The sequence below is a fragment of the Dermacentor variabilis genome, chromosome 7, assembly GCF_050947875.1.
Source record: "Dermacentor variabilis isolate Ectoservices chromosome 7, ASM5094787v1, whole genome shotgun sequence".
Lineage (NCBI taxonomy): Eukaryota > Metazoa > Arthropoda > Arachnida > Ixodida > Ixodidae > Dermacentor > Dermacentor variabilis.
The window spans coordinates 87,943,374-87,958,229 of NC_134574.1; the positions used below are offsets into that span (position 1 = coordinate 87,943,374).

Here is a 14,856-nt window from a genome sequence, read left to right on the forward strand (position 1 = left end):
GTCGCTATTTGATCCCACCATTTCACGATGATCTGGCATCGCATCACAATGATTTACCATCTCGTGAACTTCATTTAGGTGGCCCACATCCAGGTGGTCATCCAGCTTACTCTGCATACCGACCAAATTTTTGCAGTGGCGTGGGTCAAGAAGGGGCTACTCAGAACTCCTTGTGACAATCAAAAAACGGGTCAGGCGAAGCTAACTTCACGATGCGCGCTTACAGCCGGAGAGATTGCTCAACCACAACCTCGCGCTAGGCATCTCGGAGACGACGAGCGCGCCACCGGTCGTTGTCATGAAAAAATGACGCTCCCCCATACGCGGCGCAGTCCAGCCGATGCTGACACCTCCCCCTCTAGCTACCATACCTACACCATTAAAAAATATAGGAGGCTATGCCTACACCGTGGGAAGTCAAATCGTCCCGTCAGGGTAGAAACAGGCGCTGGCGTCTAGGATGAAACTTGGCGTGCGGACGTCTATGCAAAAAAAGAGGTGAGGCATGCAGACAGGACACAAGAGTAAAGAAGTGGACAACGCGAACGCCGACTATCAACTGAAGGGAGCACTAAGGCGAAAAAAGAAAGAATACACAAAACTCATCTAGGGAAACATGGAAAAGGGCTCAGAGTACTAGAAATGAAGCTTAGAACGACAGAAAGCTGAGCTAGTTGGTAAGGATTCGTTACGCAAAAAAGAGGTGAGGCGTGCAGACAGGGCACGAATGGCGCGTTACCTGCATCTGGTAGTAGGAGTGGGCGAGCGGCACGCTGTCGTCGTGGAAGAGCGCCATGAAGCACGTGTAGGTGAAGTGTTGCACGCGCAGCTTGGGCCGCCGGAAGGGCGCCAGAGTGGCTCGCGCCACGCGGTCGTACGAGCGCGCCATGCGGAACGGCGCCCAGTGCACGTGCAGCGCACGGCCCAGGGCGGCCGCAGAGGCGCTGGTGCGCGACGCGCAGCCGTGCAGCAGCATCACCAGCATGCCGGCCAGCAGCAGCGGCGACACGAGCAGGTTGCGAGTGTCGCCGCCCTCGCGGAGCTTGCGGCTCACGTCCACCGCGAACTGCAGCAGGCAGCCGCTCATCTCGGGGGCCATGTTGAACGACGGCTCGCGGAGCCTGAGGGGAGCGAGCCTCCGTCAACGCGAGAGCAGAACACGACAACAACATGCCATCATCCAGCTAGTCGACAAAGCGCGAGCCTCAGAAACAGCGTGAGCTCCTCCGTTTTTCTCTAATCGTGAAGGAGTACCTACGTCAAACTTTGAGCTTTCTTTTCTTCTTCGCAATATAAATGACATTTCTGATCACAGTGCATCAACATTAAGCCGGAATGGCAAGCAACATGCATATGATACGTATATATGAAAGGCAAGAAACAGGCACAACAGCGTCTTCTTCATTGGGTTATCACGCAAATGTATATTGCCATTTTTTCTTCTGGTAGCTCATTTTCACTCGCAAATGAGTCATCGTTTTTGTAGAGTCGGACAGAGAGAAAACGCTGGCATATATAGCGCAACGTAGGGTTACTGGAAGAGAGCCGTGCTTTCTTAAATACTTTGTCATCCCTTTCGGTAGATCTCGGTCGCAATTTCAAGTAGCTACCGGGACGCCACAGAAGCTACATCGTTCTGCGCGAGTTCTCAACAAAGCTACCACATACAAAGCGTGCTTTGTTTAGTATCTTCTCATGTAAAACAAATGTTCCCCCTCACAAACAATCCCTCAGGACTACTTGATTGCATTTGTCGGTATAAGTTGAGGTAAAATGATGTACCAGTATTATGCTCCAGCACACAATACCATTGCACATGCACTCCTGCAACTCGGCACCATCTTCAATTTCTTACGAAGCTTGCTTGCTTTTGCGAAAACAACTGCATTTAACTGGGTGTAAGCGTCGCCCGCCGTTTGCCCCCTCTGATTCGACAGCTTCTTGCTGCTCACGTATGACAAGCCTCCAGCATGGACTCAGCACCGGGAAATCACACGAGAAACGGTCACCGTAAGTTTTTGCGCCACCGAGGCTGCCCACTTTCTCGTAGTGCCCTCAGCTGGATGAGCCTTCAACGGCGGCATTCTTCCCATCATTCACCGCACTGCACCCCATGCACTCTCCTTGCTGCGCCCCTGACGCCATACATCGCACCGACGCACTGTGCCCTGCTTCGAACATTCTAGTGCCGTTCTTAGCTACAATGGCGTCACGCTGTCTCCACGGGTCGCGTTTACTCGGAGGGCCACCAACACGACCGCACAGTTTTGAAGCGCTTTGCCAGAACTTTCCCTTGGTTGCTAAGTTGGGCGGTCAGTCGGTGTGTCGTCCAATAGTCCAATGCATATCTGTTTTGCAGATATTCGTGCAGTCTTGAAGATGTGAAATAAATCACGACATAACACATGCATGTGCATATAATGCCGGCTGAATGGTATTTCTAAAGCACGCGTGCCTTTTAATGTAACAAAACGCATGATATACAGCGGATTCATTCAATAGCTGATATTCAAGCCCAGAAGCTATATTGGTATAGTATTGGCTCGTGGGTGCGCTTGTTATGTGTGTTGTAAGGGCTTGGAAAGCAAAAAAACAATGCAGCCATGCATCTACGATTCTCTAATTACTTGACAGTTTATCCTGATTTCGTGCAAGCTTTCCGCTTGAGTATCGTAAAAGCTGCATAAGCTTCATTTTACAGTGCTACACTTTTGGCGTTCCAAGACACAGTGACCACTCCATGGCATAGTAATCCAAGTAAGAAACACGGCCAGAGCAAGATGAGAGTCTTGAAGTTATTAACGATGTTCAAGCGAGGGATGTCGCTGGAGCCAACGTTTCGACGATGCAGCTCGTCTATATATCAATTACTGCCCTTATGAGTTGAAGACGCATAACTCCAGTGCAACTCGCTATTCCATTAAATAGTGCATCATTAGACATGGTAACGCTAAATTTGGTGGTCCTGCCGCGGAATGAGAGAATGGATAAGGGATGACTACGAATGAGGCCTGTTCAACATTCTCTGCAGACTTCACAACAATAACACAGGCGTTCATCTAAACAGCCCTGGCGCTCGTCCTGCTACTGCTTCTGTTCTGGCCCGTAGTTTAGAGGCCAGCGATAGGCACCTTGGGCCGTGCAGCCCCTGGGACCTCCTCCTCGCTTTCTCCGGTGGTATCCGGAGTCGTGCCACAAGCGCTTCCAGGCAGGGAAGGACCACAGAGGACGAATTCCAGAGTTGACAAACTTCAGGCAGGTCACGTTGTACGAGCACCTTCATTCCGTGGCATGGCACAAAGAGATCGTAGCCTACACGCTGCGGGCACTTGTAACGCACTCCTCGAATCTCCTGATCGCAGACATAGTATAGAACTCTGGCACGAACTCCATACTCTGGAGATCCAACAATAGCTGAACTTGGCAGCTGCTGTTCGTTTTTCTGAACTGGGACCAGCTGCACCTCGCTATCTCTGGCCATCGACGCTTACACATATTTTCAACCGGTCATCTTCCGCGTTCTACAGAGCTTGTGCCAGTTCTGTGTCACTGGACATGACAGTCTCCTCTCCATCAGAATTCTTCCATGAAACAATGGACTCGCAGTCAGCCAATGCTGCAAAGACAGTCCGGATTCTATCGTGGAGAGTTTTCTAGTGCCGCAGATCTTTGATTACAAATGTATGGATCTCTCCATCTTCCAGATAAGCCTTCACCGTCGCTGTCATGGGGCCCACCTGAGGTTGCAACGAGGTTGAAGAGATATTCCAAAATTGAGGTGGGTGGTTCTACAGCGTACTTATATACTCGGGCTTAAATTACTTGCACAAGTTCTAATGTTCTCGACGATTCTACCGACCGTCAAGAGTGGCCGCGTATGCCAAGCTTCAGGTTCCATGGAGCGAACGTTACAAAGGGACTTTTGCTCATCGGCAAAGATAAGTTCTTGACGAAAGGTTGGCTCCAAAATGATGCTTCTCTTTTTCGTCTACTGTTGGCCGCTTCAACTCTCATCTTCCTGCGAACACTCGTTTTCTATGGATACCTTGACAGAGCAATAGAAAAATTTTGAGAACTACGCTACTGAGTTTCTGGCTGCATACCTTAAAGGTAATTTTGTGCAATTTCATGTCATTTGATTGATTGACGTGTTACCAATACTTGAGCATTACATTGCCTATCGCTTAATCGCAGTTCAGGAGCCCAAGGGCCTACCTCTTGGTTTCGGCGTCCTCATCGGTGCTGTCCATCTCGGACGAGAGGTCGTCGTCAGTGACGGGCGAAGCGGGGGCCGCACCGTGCGGCGTACGGGACAACCGTGAGACCACCGACGTCGACGACGTCATCGAAGACGACATGCTGGAGCGACGCGACACTAGCGACAACGACCTGCGGCTCCCGCAGCGCGACGTGGCGGGCGACGCCTGGGGAGACGTTGACTTGCGTCGCGACGATCGCCGGCGGTGGTGGTGCGACGGCGGCGACGAAGGGACGTACTCCTCGCCCGAGTCCGTCGCATCGTCATCCCTGGTGCCGAGGGTCCACTGGTATGAGGGACGGCGCATTGCGACGGCTTCCGAGAACGACGAATCGTCAAAGCCGACAGAGGGGAACGCTTCTTCTTCGTCGTCGTCCTTCACGAGGGGCACGCGCAAATCTAAAAAAAGCATTGAGGCACACACTTATACTATAGTGATGGCGATGATAGTGACTCCTTGAAAAATCCGAGGACTCCTAAGCACCTCTTAGTTGTGAGCGCGAAAGCATTAATTGTCCACTTGAACGCTGCTGAGTGGCCCTTCGAGTCGTGAACTCCTCGCGGGGAAACGAGCGCGTTGAAACGATTGGCCAACGCCTCCTAAATAGCGCTTATCTGGGAACTTATTCGTTCCTTACGTCTAACCTTTGTATTTGATATTTTTAATAAGAAGTGCATATTCTAATTCCTGTCTCCGCAAGGCTGACTACCTCATTATACACTATTTTATTTCGTTTACTATCAGTTCCTCCGATTACACCTTTATTTTCCCATCTTCTTGTTTTATCATATTACCACCAGGTTCGTAGCCTATCCTCCACCGTGGGTTTGTGCCATTTAATAAAGCGTCAGCATCAGCGTCATCAACCTCATCCGCAAGTGGGAATCGACGTACCTGAACACGAGAAAAGCGTAGTCGCTGTATAACTGTATCCAGTACACAAATTTTGAGCGGTTAGCCCATCATGGTAGCTGAATAAGGCTGTTCATTATTCCCACTTTTGTTCGCACTTTCTCTGGAGCCATTGTGTACCACCATTCCTCAGTGTAGCGACATTCTGGTTTTTAACATCATCAGCAACTAAATAAAGGTATTAGCTGCGCAGATAATGTTGGCCTTTTTCCGAGGAGACGAACCTAGCACCCACGAATTCTTATCACAGACTGACCAATTTGGCATCGCTTCTGGTGAGCCCAGATAAATAATCTAAAATCTTAGGTCCTTGGTTTGGTTTGCGGAGTTTTACGCAGTCATTATGCTGGTATTGAATGCGCATGCGTATTCACCCAAATACCTTTACGTTCTTTTACGCGGATACAAGCCGGGCACGCATTACTGGCGTGAAGGTGTACCGGCACTCTAAGGCTTTTCTGATACATTTGTTCCACAGCGCGTTTTTATTTTTGGGAGGGCAACGGCTTGTAACGTGTTCCTGGGTTCAAATGTGTACTATATGCTGCAGATTCTTTAATGTGCCAAGACTTATAAACAACGTTTCCATAGAATATTCGCCACGTTTGTGGGGTGCTCTACCTTTGAACAACTTATTTAGGCCTGTATATGCTGGCCGACTTTGTCTAGTGCATCTTTCCCGTGCGAGAAAAACTTTTTTTTTTTTCGAGACAGTTCACATCTAATATTCTGATCATTCATGGCTGGCGGGAGGAAAAGAGAGCGGTTCTGCCCGGTCCCTCCACCGAAGTATCTAAACTTACAAACAACCCCAAAGCTGACATCATCAAATAAACGTGATCAATTAAGAGAATAATTCCTTTATTAGTAAAACCTTTCTAAGCTTTCTATGTCTACTATCCTAACCATTAGGTAGGCGAAGTAACGCCAACTCGCGTGTTTACATGATGATGATTGCGTGACGTACGTACGCAAGATAGATTTTCGCTCCGACCCAGCATAAAACACTTCCGTGTAAAAAAAATTTCGGTGCATACACAGTGGTATTAATCCAGTGGCCCCAGTAGCACATATTTTGAGCCTGCAATATCTTTGGGATCTGTCCAGGAAGAATGCAAGATACACGACAAAAACTAGGTTGACTCGGACAAAAAGAACCTCCCGCATGAAAATTTACAGTTCGCGTTCGGCAATGAACCCGTCCCTCAAATTGATCACTGGGTTGCGCGAAAAGCCTGTTCTTTGCGTCTACACCTTTGTATCAGCGGCCAGTCCGACCGCTGAGCGCCAGCCACGAAAACGTGTGAAATAATCAATGAAGCATTGCATATGTCACAATGAGGGCCCAAAACGTAGACATTTGGACTGGTTGGTTCATGGCTCGAGCAGGAACACCGTAATATAACAGGACGTGAGGGGATCGCATGATCCCTTTCAGAGACACCACACAACACTACAGATATTGAAAAAATGCAAATGGCCACCACCACACGCCACACTAAAGAAAAAACAAGGAACAGGCGGTTGCCTGGAGGCAATTGCAGACACACATGTATTCGAACCCGGCGACCCTTCACTTCTGCTACCCCGACATTTATTCATCCCACGAGTGTAAAGCGTGAGGAGCCAGACAGAGCGACTCGGCAGCACATGCTGTGGCAATGCACCGGCATCGAGCACCAGGGGTCCCCGACGAATGGGGTACGCATGGCAGTCTCGAACCAAGGGGCGCGTTGGGAGGCGGCCCTGCTCAGCCACGACCTCACCGATCAACTGTGGGCACTCCGAAAAGCCGAGGAAGCCGCCTGTGTCCAAGGAATCAAGGTCGTCACCTGGCCTGGGGGCTTATGGCCCCACCCCGCCCAAATCACCGGACATTTCGAGTAGAGTTTTCACTCGCTCAAGCAGCATAAATAGTGTACCACTTAGCAAGAGGGACAGAAAAGACAGTAAGGGATCACGCACGGGTGCCCCGGCAGAGCCAGGGCACCCGCCACTCTCGAGGAATGGTGCGAAGGCGTCCGGAATGACGCTTCCGCGGCTACCAAGAAAGTGGAAACCGATCTTGACGTCGAGCGGATGGACAGCAGACTTGCCCACCTGATCGAGGCCAAAAACCCCCTGCTCCGCCGATGGAAGGGTCAAAGGCTCAATCGCAGACTCCAAAAAAAGATCTCGGAGCTCAACAAAGCCATCCATGACCACTGCAAGGCGCTATGCCAGCAGCAGTGGGACGAGCTCTGCGAATCCATCGACGGACAGATGCGCAACGGCAAATCCTCGACTATTCTGAAGCACCTTTTCGACGAAAGCGGCTCGAAGTCAAATCAGAGGCATACGTTGGCCCGGGCCCTTCACGAAGCCTCCATGTCTCACACAGTCGATGAGCTCGTCTCAAAACTCGTACTGAAGTACTTGCCCGTCCATCGCGACGGAGATCCTGCGACCCAACTCCCGGACTACCGAGGCCCTCCACGCCCCGAGCGCGACGAAGACTTCTCCATTGCCGAGGTCAGACATGCCATGTTCGCGCTCAACCGCAAGTCTGCGCCGGGTCCAGACGGAGTCACCAACGGAATGTTGAGAAACCTCGAGGACACGCCGATTCTTTCTGACCGACAAAATCGAAGAGTCATGGAATAGCGGCGTTGTTGCTGCAGAATGGAAGATGGCCTGCACGGTACTCATTCACAAGCCCGGCAAGGCCCCGATCATCGAGAACCTCAGGCCGATTTCTCTAACCTCCTGCGTCGGCAAGGTCATGGAGTGCGTCGTCCTCAACAGGGTCAACAGGTACCTCGAAGACAACGAGGTTTACACGTACAACATGATCGGCTTCCGCGCCGGACTCTCGACGCAGGATGCAATGAATTTAATAAAGCATCAGATTGGGGATGGCCGTTTCAGAGACGTCAAGGCTTTGCTCAGTCTGGACCTTGTTGTAATCGCGCCGCTGGCGCGAGTTGTTGGGAACTCGGCGCTGACGCCCGTTGTTGCACCTGGGTCGCAAGCCCCAAGGGTAGCGTTGGCCTGGCGGCCTGGGGTACAACTGGAAGCATCCGAAGGTCCCGGCAAAGCATGAGTCGACTGGTAACAACAAAACAACTTGTTTATTCTAACATCGCAAAGAGTTGGCGGTCAGGTTGACCGAAGTAGAGAGACGGGAGAGCACGTTACTCAACAGAAGAAATCGGAGCCCTCTTGGCGTCCGGGGGCAGCTGCTTTTATACTCTCGCAGTTGAGGGCAAGAAGGAACCCCTCTATAGACGAGCACGTGACTGTGCCGCTCGGGAACAATGGGATAAGGTGGCGCAGCGACGTGTCGGCGCCACTCGGACCCCCCTTGCTCCACAGTTGTTGGGAGCTCCTCTCCCCGGCTGCCGCGCTTCGACAAGCGTGGGCACAATGGGAAGAGAAGGAGGAGCAGCCGTCGTGTCGGCGCCGCTCGGACCCCCTTGCTTCACAGTTGTTGGGAGCTCCTCTCCCCGGCTGCCGCGCTTCGACAAGCGTGGGCACAATGGGAAGAGAAGGAGGAGCAGCCGTCGTGTCGGCGCCGCTCGGACCCCCTTGCTTCACAGTTGTTGGGAGCTCCTCTCCCCGGCTGCCGCGCTTCGACAAGCGTGGGCACCAATATGCACATACACTCACACACGCACATGAAGACACGTGGCATTGGAACATGCCTGGACGCGCTTGGCGGGGAGGCGTAGCGGCGGCGCCGAACGGGCCAAAATGTCTGCCGCTTTGTTGCAGCCGCGCCGGCTAAACCGCGCTTCGTAGGCGAAACGTAACAACCTCCAGAAAGCTTTCGACAACGTGCTCCACTGCTTCATCGTAATGACCATTTCAGACCTGGGTCTCGGTTCCAGGTTCCATAGCCACGTCAGATCTTTCCTAACGAACAGGAAGGCCAAGCTTCGCATTGGGGACTTCAGCTCCGACGACGTGCCCCCCCTCCCCGGAGGGCGGGGCACTCCTCAGGGCGCCGTCATCTCACCCACACTGTTTAACATCTGTATGATTGGTCTTTCCGAGAGGTTGGCACGCGTAGAGTGCGTCAAGCACACCATATACGCCGACATCACCTTATGGCGCTCCGGCGGCTGTGAGGACAGAGTCGAAGAATCCATGCGGGAGGTGATCGACGTGATCGAGGAGTACCTCCGCCCCACCGGACTTCGATGCTCCCCTGCCAAGTCAGAGCTTCTGCTTTACAGAAAATAGAAGGGAGGCAGACCCAAACATTGGAAGCCAGTCTCCGAAAGCAGCATCAGTCTTCGCACTCGTGACGGGGGGGGGGGGGGAGGGTGATAACCAAGGTCGACGTTATTCGGTTCCTGGGCATGTTTGTCGAATTCAACGGCGGGAACGGAACGGCTCTCCGCAAGATCATCGCAAAGACGGACAACGCTTTTCGCCTCACTCGCAGAAAAGCAAACCGGCACCGAGGAATGAAGGAAAACAATCTCCTCAGGCTTATCAATGTCTTCGTACTATGTCACTTTACGTACACAATTTCTATGCACAACTGGCTCAGAGCGGAGCGAGACAAGCGCAACGCTCTCATCCGCAAAGTAGTCAAAACGGCTCTCCGGCTACCCATCAGGACCCATACGGAGGATTTCCTCAAAGCTGGGGGTGCATAACACTGCCGAGGAGATTACCGACGCCCAAGAACGCGCGCAACTCACTCGCCTGAGCACCACAGCGGCAGGTAAACACATCCTCGAAGAGCTAGGTTACCACCCTGCGGCAGGCACGTACCCAAGATTTTTTTTCGGGGGGGGGGGGGGGGGCAACCCAAGGTGACTTTTCTATGCAAATGAGGGGGGAGGGTACCTTTACTAATACAAATGTGAATAACGCCCACCGTTCGCCCTAAAAACGCGTAAACCCACAAAATAGAAATGAAATAAGGTGTATTTTACACGTACGCCTGTGCGATACACCTCTCCTTTACTTGGCAAACAAATAACCACGTCAAATGGACTCACGCCGGAAAGAAGCGTAGAAAGAACATTGCCAAGAACAAGTAAAGAAGCAGAAGTGTAAAATAAAGATTACTTTTGTAGAATACAACTTTAAAAACAGCAGTTGGTAACAAAGGCACACGGACCACGCGGAGTTAGGTTATTCCGCCAGCCAATCACAGAAGCAAACAAAATCGTCGTCATGTGGCCTTTTCAAAATGGCGTCGTACTTGATACCTCCGGAGCGTCTGCTGTTCTTGAAGAGTCTTTTCATCGGCAGAAGCAATGAGGTGTGCAACCGACATGGACAAAATGTATGGAGTCTTCAAAAGTCTGCGGTGAAGTTAATTTCACTGCTGCACCCGTTTTACTCATGAAACTTCACTGCCAACTGAAGTGAAATTCGACAATATAGTGCATAGCTGCAGCGAAGCAAGCACTTTATTTCAGTTCAATAAAGAATTAGGCATTCGCCATTACACTATAATAGGTGAGGGAAAAGGTATAAAATTACGCGCTAATAATTTTATTTTTGTAGTTACCGCCTTATTTGGGTAGCAGAAAAAGTTTGAAGTACGAATTATTTGCAGCCTCGCGGAGCAACAGTGGCTGGCGGTTATGAGGACGTGGGCGGGACTTCATTGGAGACTTAAGTTGTATCCGACTATACTAGCGTTTTTTTTAATTAGCTCTGGAAGAATTATACAGAAATATATATTTGCGAAGCAATCACAGTTCTTTTGGATCCCTCGTTTGCTGCTGTACCAATTGCCACAACCGACTCGTATTATTATTTGGTAAGTTACGTAACGACGCGTGGCCGCCAGTCGCGTACAACCGCGCATGGCGCAAGAAGCTGCGATTCTAGAAGTACTGCGCCCACCTGAGAAGCTTAGAAAAACACCTACATAAGCACAGCAGATAAGTGGCTACGTTAGGCGGCTCTAATGATAACTGTAGAAGCGTCATTCAGAACACATGGAATTGTCCTCCACTTCCGGCGGCGTTTTCTCTGTTTCCTTTTTATATGAAGATATGTTGATCCATAAATATTTTCATAAATAATGGCTAAATTTGTTAATTTTCGCTTTTCCTTCCTGTTCGCCTGTTCTCTCGGCCCTCTCCTTTAGTCGATCGCTTAATTTCTCAACTCCTTGAGACTCTTCTTTCCAGTTGCCAATTTTGCACGAAAAGGGCTGTACAATGACTGTAAAACCACACGAGTTAACGGATGACAGTTATATTGTCTGTGATTTAAGGTTTATTTATTATTAGTTATTACTTAAGGGTTTAAGGGTTTAAGGATTTGATGGTGGACGCTGTCTCGCATTATTTTATTTTCCACCTTATCTAACCCATATCACGGCTATATGGTTCCGAGAAGCTGTCAGCGTCGCGGCGAGCCGTCACTCGAGGAAATAATGAAACAAAAAGAAAAGTTAAATGTAACTGACATTTTCTCTGGCCGCAGCTCGTTCCACCTGCGTGCAGACCAGCTGACCACGAACTGAATCCCTTTCCTGGTCCCTGGATCAGTCTAGACGAAGAAGGTTGAACTAACAAAGCAACAACGATGCGCGTGACCTTTGAATAGACGGTGACAACTGAATGCATCTCCAGTTAATCGCGCGGGCACCGAATTGATGAGGAAACTGGCCTTCACATTCCAGGAGACGCCGATAACTACCGCCATCAAAAAGGAGTGAAAAAGGCAACAAAATGTTGACCGCCGAATAGCTGTCAAGTCTCAACATTGATTTGGCGGCTCTTTAGGATTGCGTGTCAGAAGTGAAGGCGTGGGCGGGGAGGGGGGGGGCTATGCGTCTTAACTTCCGGGGGGGGGGCAGGACCCCCCCGCGCCCCCCTTGGGTACGTGCCTGCCTTGCGGGATTCCCGATGGTCAGTACCCCGATCCCTAGGTGCATTCGAGACAAGTTCGAAGTGGCCTCTGTGCCCGGAAACGTCCATCCCGTCCATAACTAGGGCAGACGCAAGGCCAGAGCAGCTGCCATCCTCAAACAGATCAAGCAACGAGACATTAGAGCAAGCTTCATCGACGCCGCGGAATACAGCGATGGGAAGACCTTTGCCATCGTTGTGGTCGACTCCAGCGGCAAGATTTCTAAGCGCCTTCATTCGCACTTCAGACCCCGGAGTCGCCGAGCAAGCCGCCATTGCCCTCGCCCTGCTAGACGGTCGGGTCGTAGGTCCGAGGTATATAGCGATTCCAAAACTTTTCAGAAGGGTCGCATCGCCAAGCAAGCTGCTCGTCTTCTTAGCAGCTCGAGGCGATATGCTCTCACGCATAATTCAATCTCCCGCTCACGTAGGGTCGGTCGAGGGCGCTCCCCCGAACCTCAATGCGTCTGCTCACTCGGCTGCGCGTGACCTCACCGACCGCGCTTCCTCTGCAAGAAGCACTGACTCCCCTCCTCCCTACAGCCACAGGGACGCTCCCGTTACTCACAACGAGATTATTAAATTCTTCTACATGTCTAGAAGGGTCTTTCCACCCCCTCATCCCAAGTTGAACAGGGCGCAAGCCGTTTCGCTTAGGCTTCTGCAGACCAGCACGTATCCCTGTCTGTCCGTTCTCCACAAGGCTTACCCGGACGTGTATCGCGACGACGCTTGCCCCTCCTGCGGGAAGACCTCCACTCTAGCGCACATGCTCTGGTAGTGCGGGTCGACATACCTCAAGTTCATCAAGGAGGAGTGGGACTCGCTTCTGCGTAGCCCCGCTCTAGAAAAGCAAATCCTGGCTGCCCGGCGTGCCCGCGACCGGGCCGGTGGTCTAGACCTGCTGGTCACGATGTGGTACTAGCCGGGTGCGCGACGAGTTCGCGTCCTCGCCGGACCTGCAATAAGGTTTCTTGACTCACTCAGACAGTAAGGGATCACGCATGCATGCGCCCTTTCCACTGCAGCACAAGGTTGCCAGCTTTATGCAAGTCTCCCCTTTGCTTTCCCATAATTACTATTTTTCCTTATGTTACTTTTGTAGATGTGACTTAATATTGCGAGGCTCGAGAGTGAACGACTGAAGGCACACTGGCACTGTCTCTTGGTAATTACATCTTGAATAACCACAGTAATGGAAAACACTGCGGCGCAACAGGGCGACGCTCGCACAGGCACACAAATACAGTCATCCCACAGGCAACGCGTCCAGTTCTCGACAGTCTCTGCTGGCGTCTCACCAGGCGCCCTCTAGTAGGTTGAGGACGAAATGCTAAACGGAGCAGCTGTGGGTGCTGCCATCTGTCCAGAGACACAGGAGATAGGCAGTGCGGGACGGCTGGCACCTCACAATATATTACGTGTTCCTTTATATGCATTATGATTGTTTCTTTGTGCGTGCGTGTGTGTGTTTTCAGTTTTCTTTCTGTTCCCCTAATACTACCCGATTGGGGGCCTATCTCCGTTTGCGCCATTTTGAAGGAAAACACCATCATCATTGTTGCGAATACGAGACATGAAGAGGATAACAAAGAAGCCGCTGTGAGTAGCAAACTCGCTGTTCTCTATTCATTACCTCTTCTGATAACTTCACCTTACCCCGACTTTCCTTTTTGTATTTGTTTTCTTGTTTATGTATTTTTTCGTCCATGCGTCCTGGTTGACCATAACAATCAAGCACGGATTCGCGCCTATTTAAGTTTTAAGTATTTAAGGACACCGGATGAAATGGCCGAAGGCAAGAGAAAGCCCGGCGCGACTCTGCGCCAATACGAGGCAAATAGTCAGTTTTTTTCGGCGTGGATTGACTCCCAAATCATCGTTTATTGCATAAAAAATGTGCAAGTTCTTCACACAAGTGGGACCTGCACCCCCCCCTACCCTACCTCGATCTGCTTCTGGGAACGGGGCACATGTCGAGTGCGGGGTCATTAGTTCCGCGTCCCATGAGGGCCTTCAGTGGTTGCTTGTGCCTTTTGGCAAGCAAGGCACGGCGCTCTCTACCAAGATGGGCTTCGATAATTCAACGCTGGTTTAAAAAATGCCGGCTTCTGCATTAAGATGGATAGCACTAATTTTATTGACAAAATTTCATTGGAGGGTTTTATCGCAGGAATGTTTTGAGGGTCTCAGCAGGAGGGGGGGGGGGGGGGGGGTAGGTCAGATTCAGGGACACTGCCACGGTTCGAAAACTTACCGTAGCTCAAGTCACACGTCGTTTCACACGTCGTGTTGGAAGCAAGTTTGGCCTCCCTGCGCACGCTTGTGGCTGTATTCCTATACTCGCCGTACACGGCAAAGTAGATGGCCAAGTGGACAGCGGCCATCTTAAGTATAGTTCCAATTCTGACGAATCTTCCCGAAGACAGCATCGAAGTCAAAAACTATGCAGGCTACTTACCTGTCCAAACAAGATGGCGGCTGAGCTGCACGCTTGGAAACTCGACGGGAAAGTCGTCTGCGCACGAGAAAAAGTAGACACGCTTTCTTGTGCCCTTAGTGTAAGTCATGCCGTGCTTTTCATAGGTTCGCAGGAGCAAAGACTTATAAATACAGAAATAATGTGTGGCTTTTCTCAGCTTTTTCTTCTCGCCGCGAGGTGGGATCACGTCGCAGAAGCGTCTTCCAGACGGCTGAAAACGCGTTACATTACGTGGCCTCGAAGCTGTCTCCCCCCGGCTGTCTCCTTGGCTGTCTACGTTGACTGTCTCCAATGCTGGCCAGAACTGGCACACAACCTATATGTATATAGGCGT

General features: G+C 51.0%; 1 protein-coding gene across 1 annotated transcript in view; it reads right to left on the reverse strand.

Annotated features, from left to right (window-relative positions):
• The window catches only part of LOC142587612 (iris-like), a 29,629-nt gene extending 24,946 nt beyond the window's left edge, over positions 1-4,683 (reverse strand). Inside the window, exons 1-2 of the mRNA XM_075698753.1 lie at positions 4,216-4,683; positions 740-1,121 (exon numbers count right to left, since the gene is read on the reverse strand). Coding sequence (XP_075554868.1) covers positions 740-1,121; positions 4,216-4,670 — 837 coding nt within the window. The 5' untranslated portion in view covers positions 4,671-4,683. The remainder of the gene's footprint in view (positions 1-739; positions 1,122-4,215) is intronic.
• Positions 4,684-14,856: the final 10,173 nt, after the last annotated feature.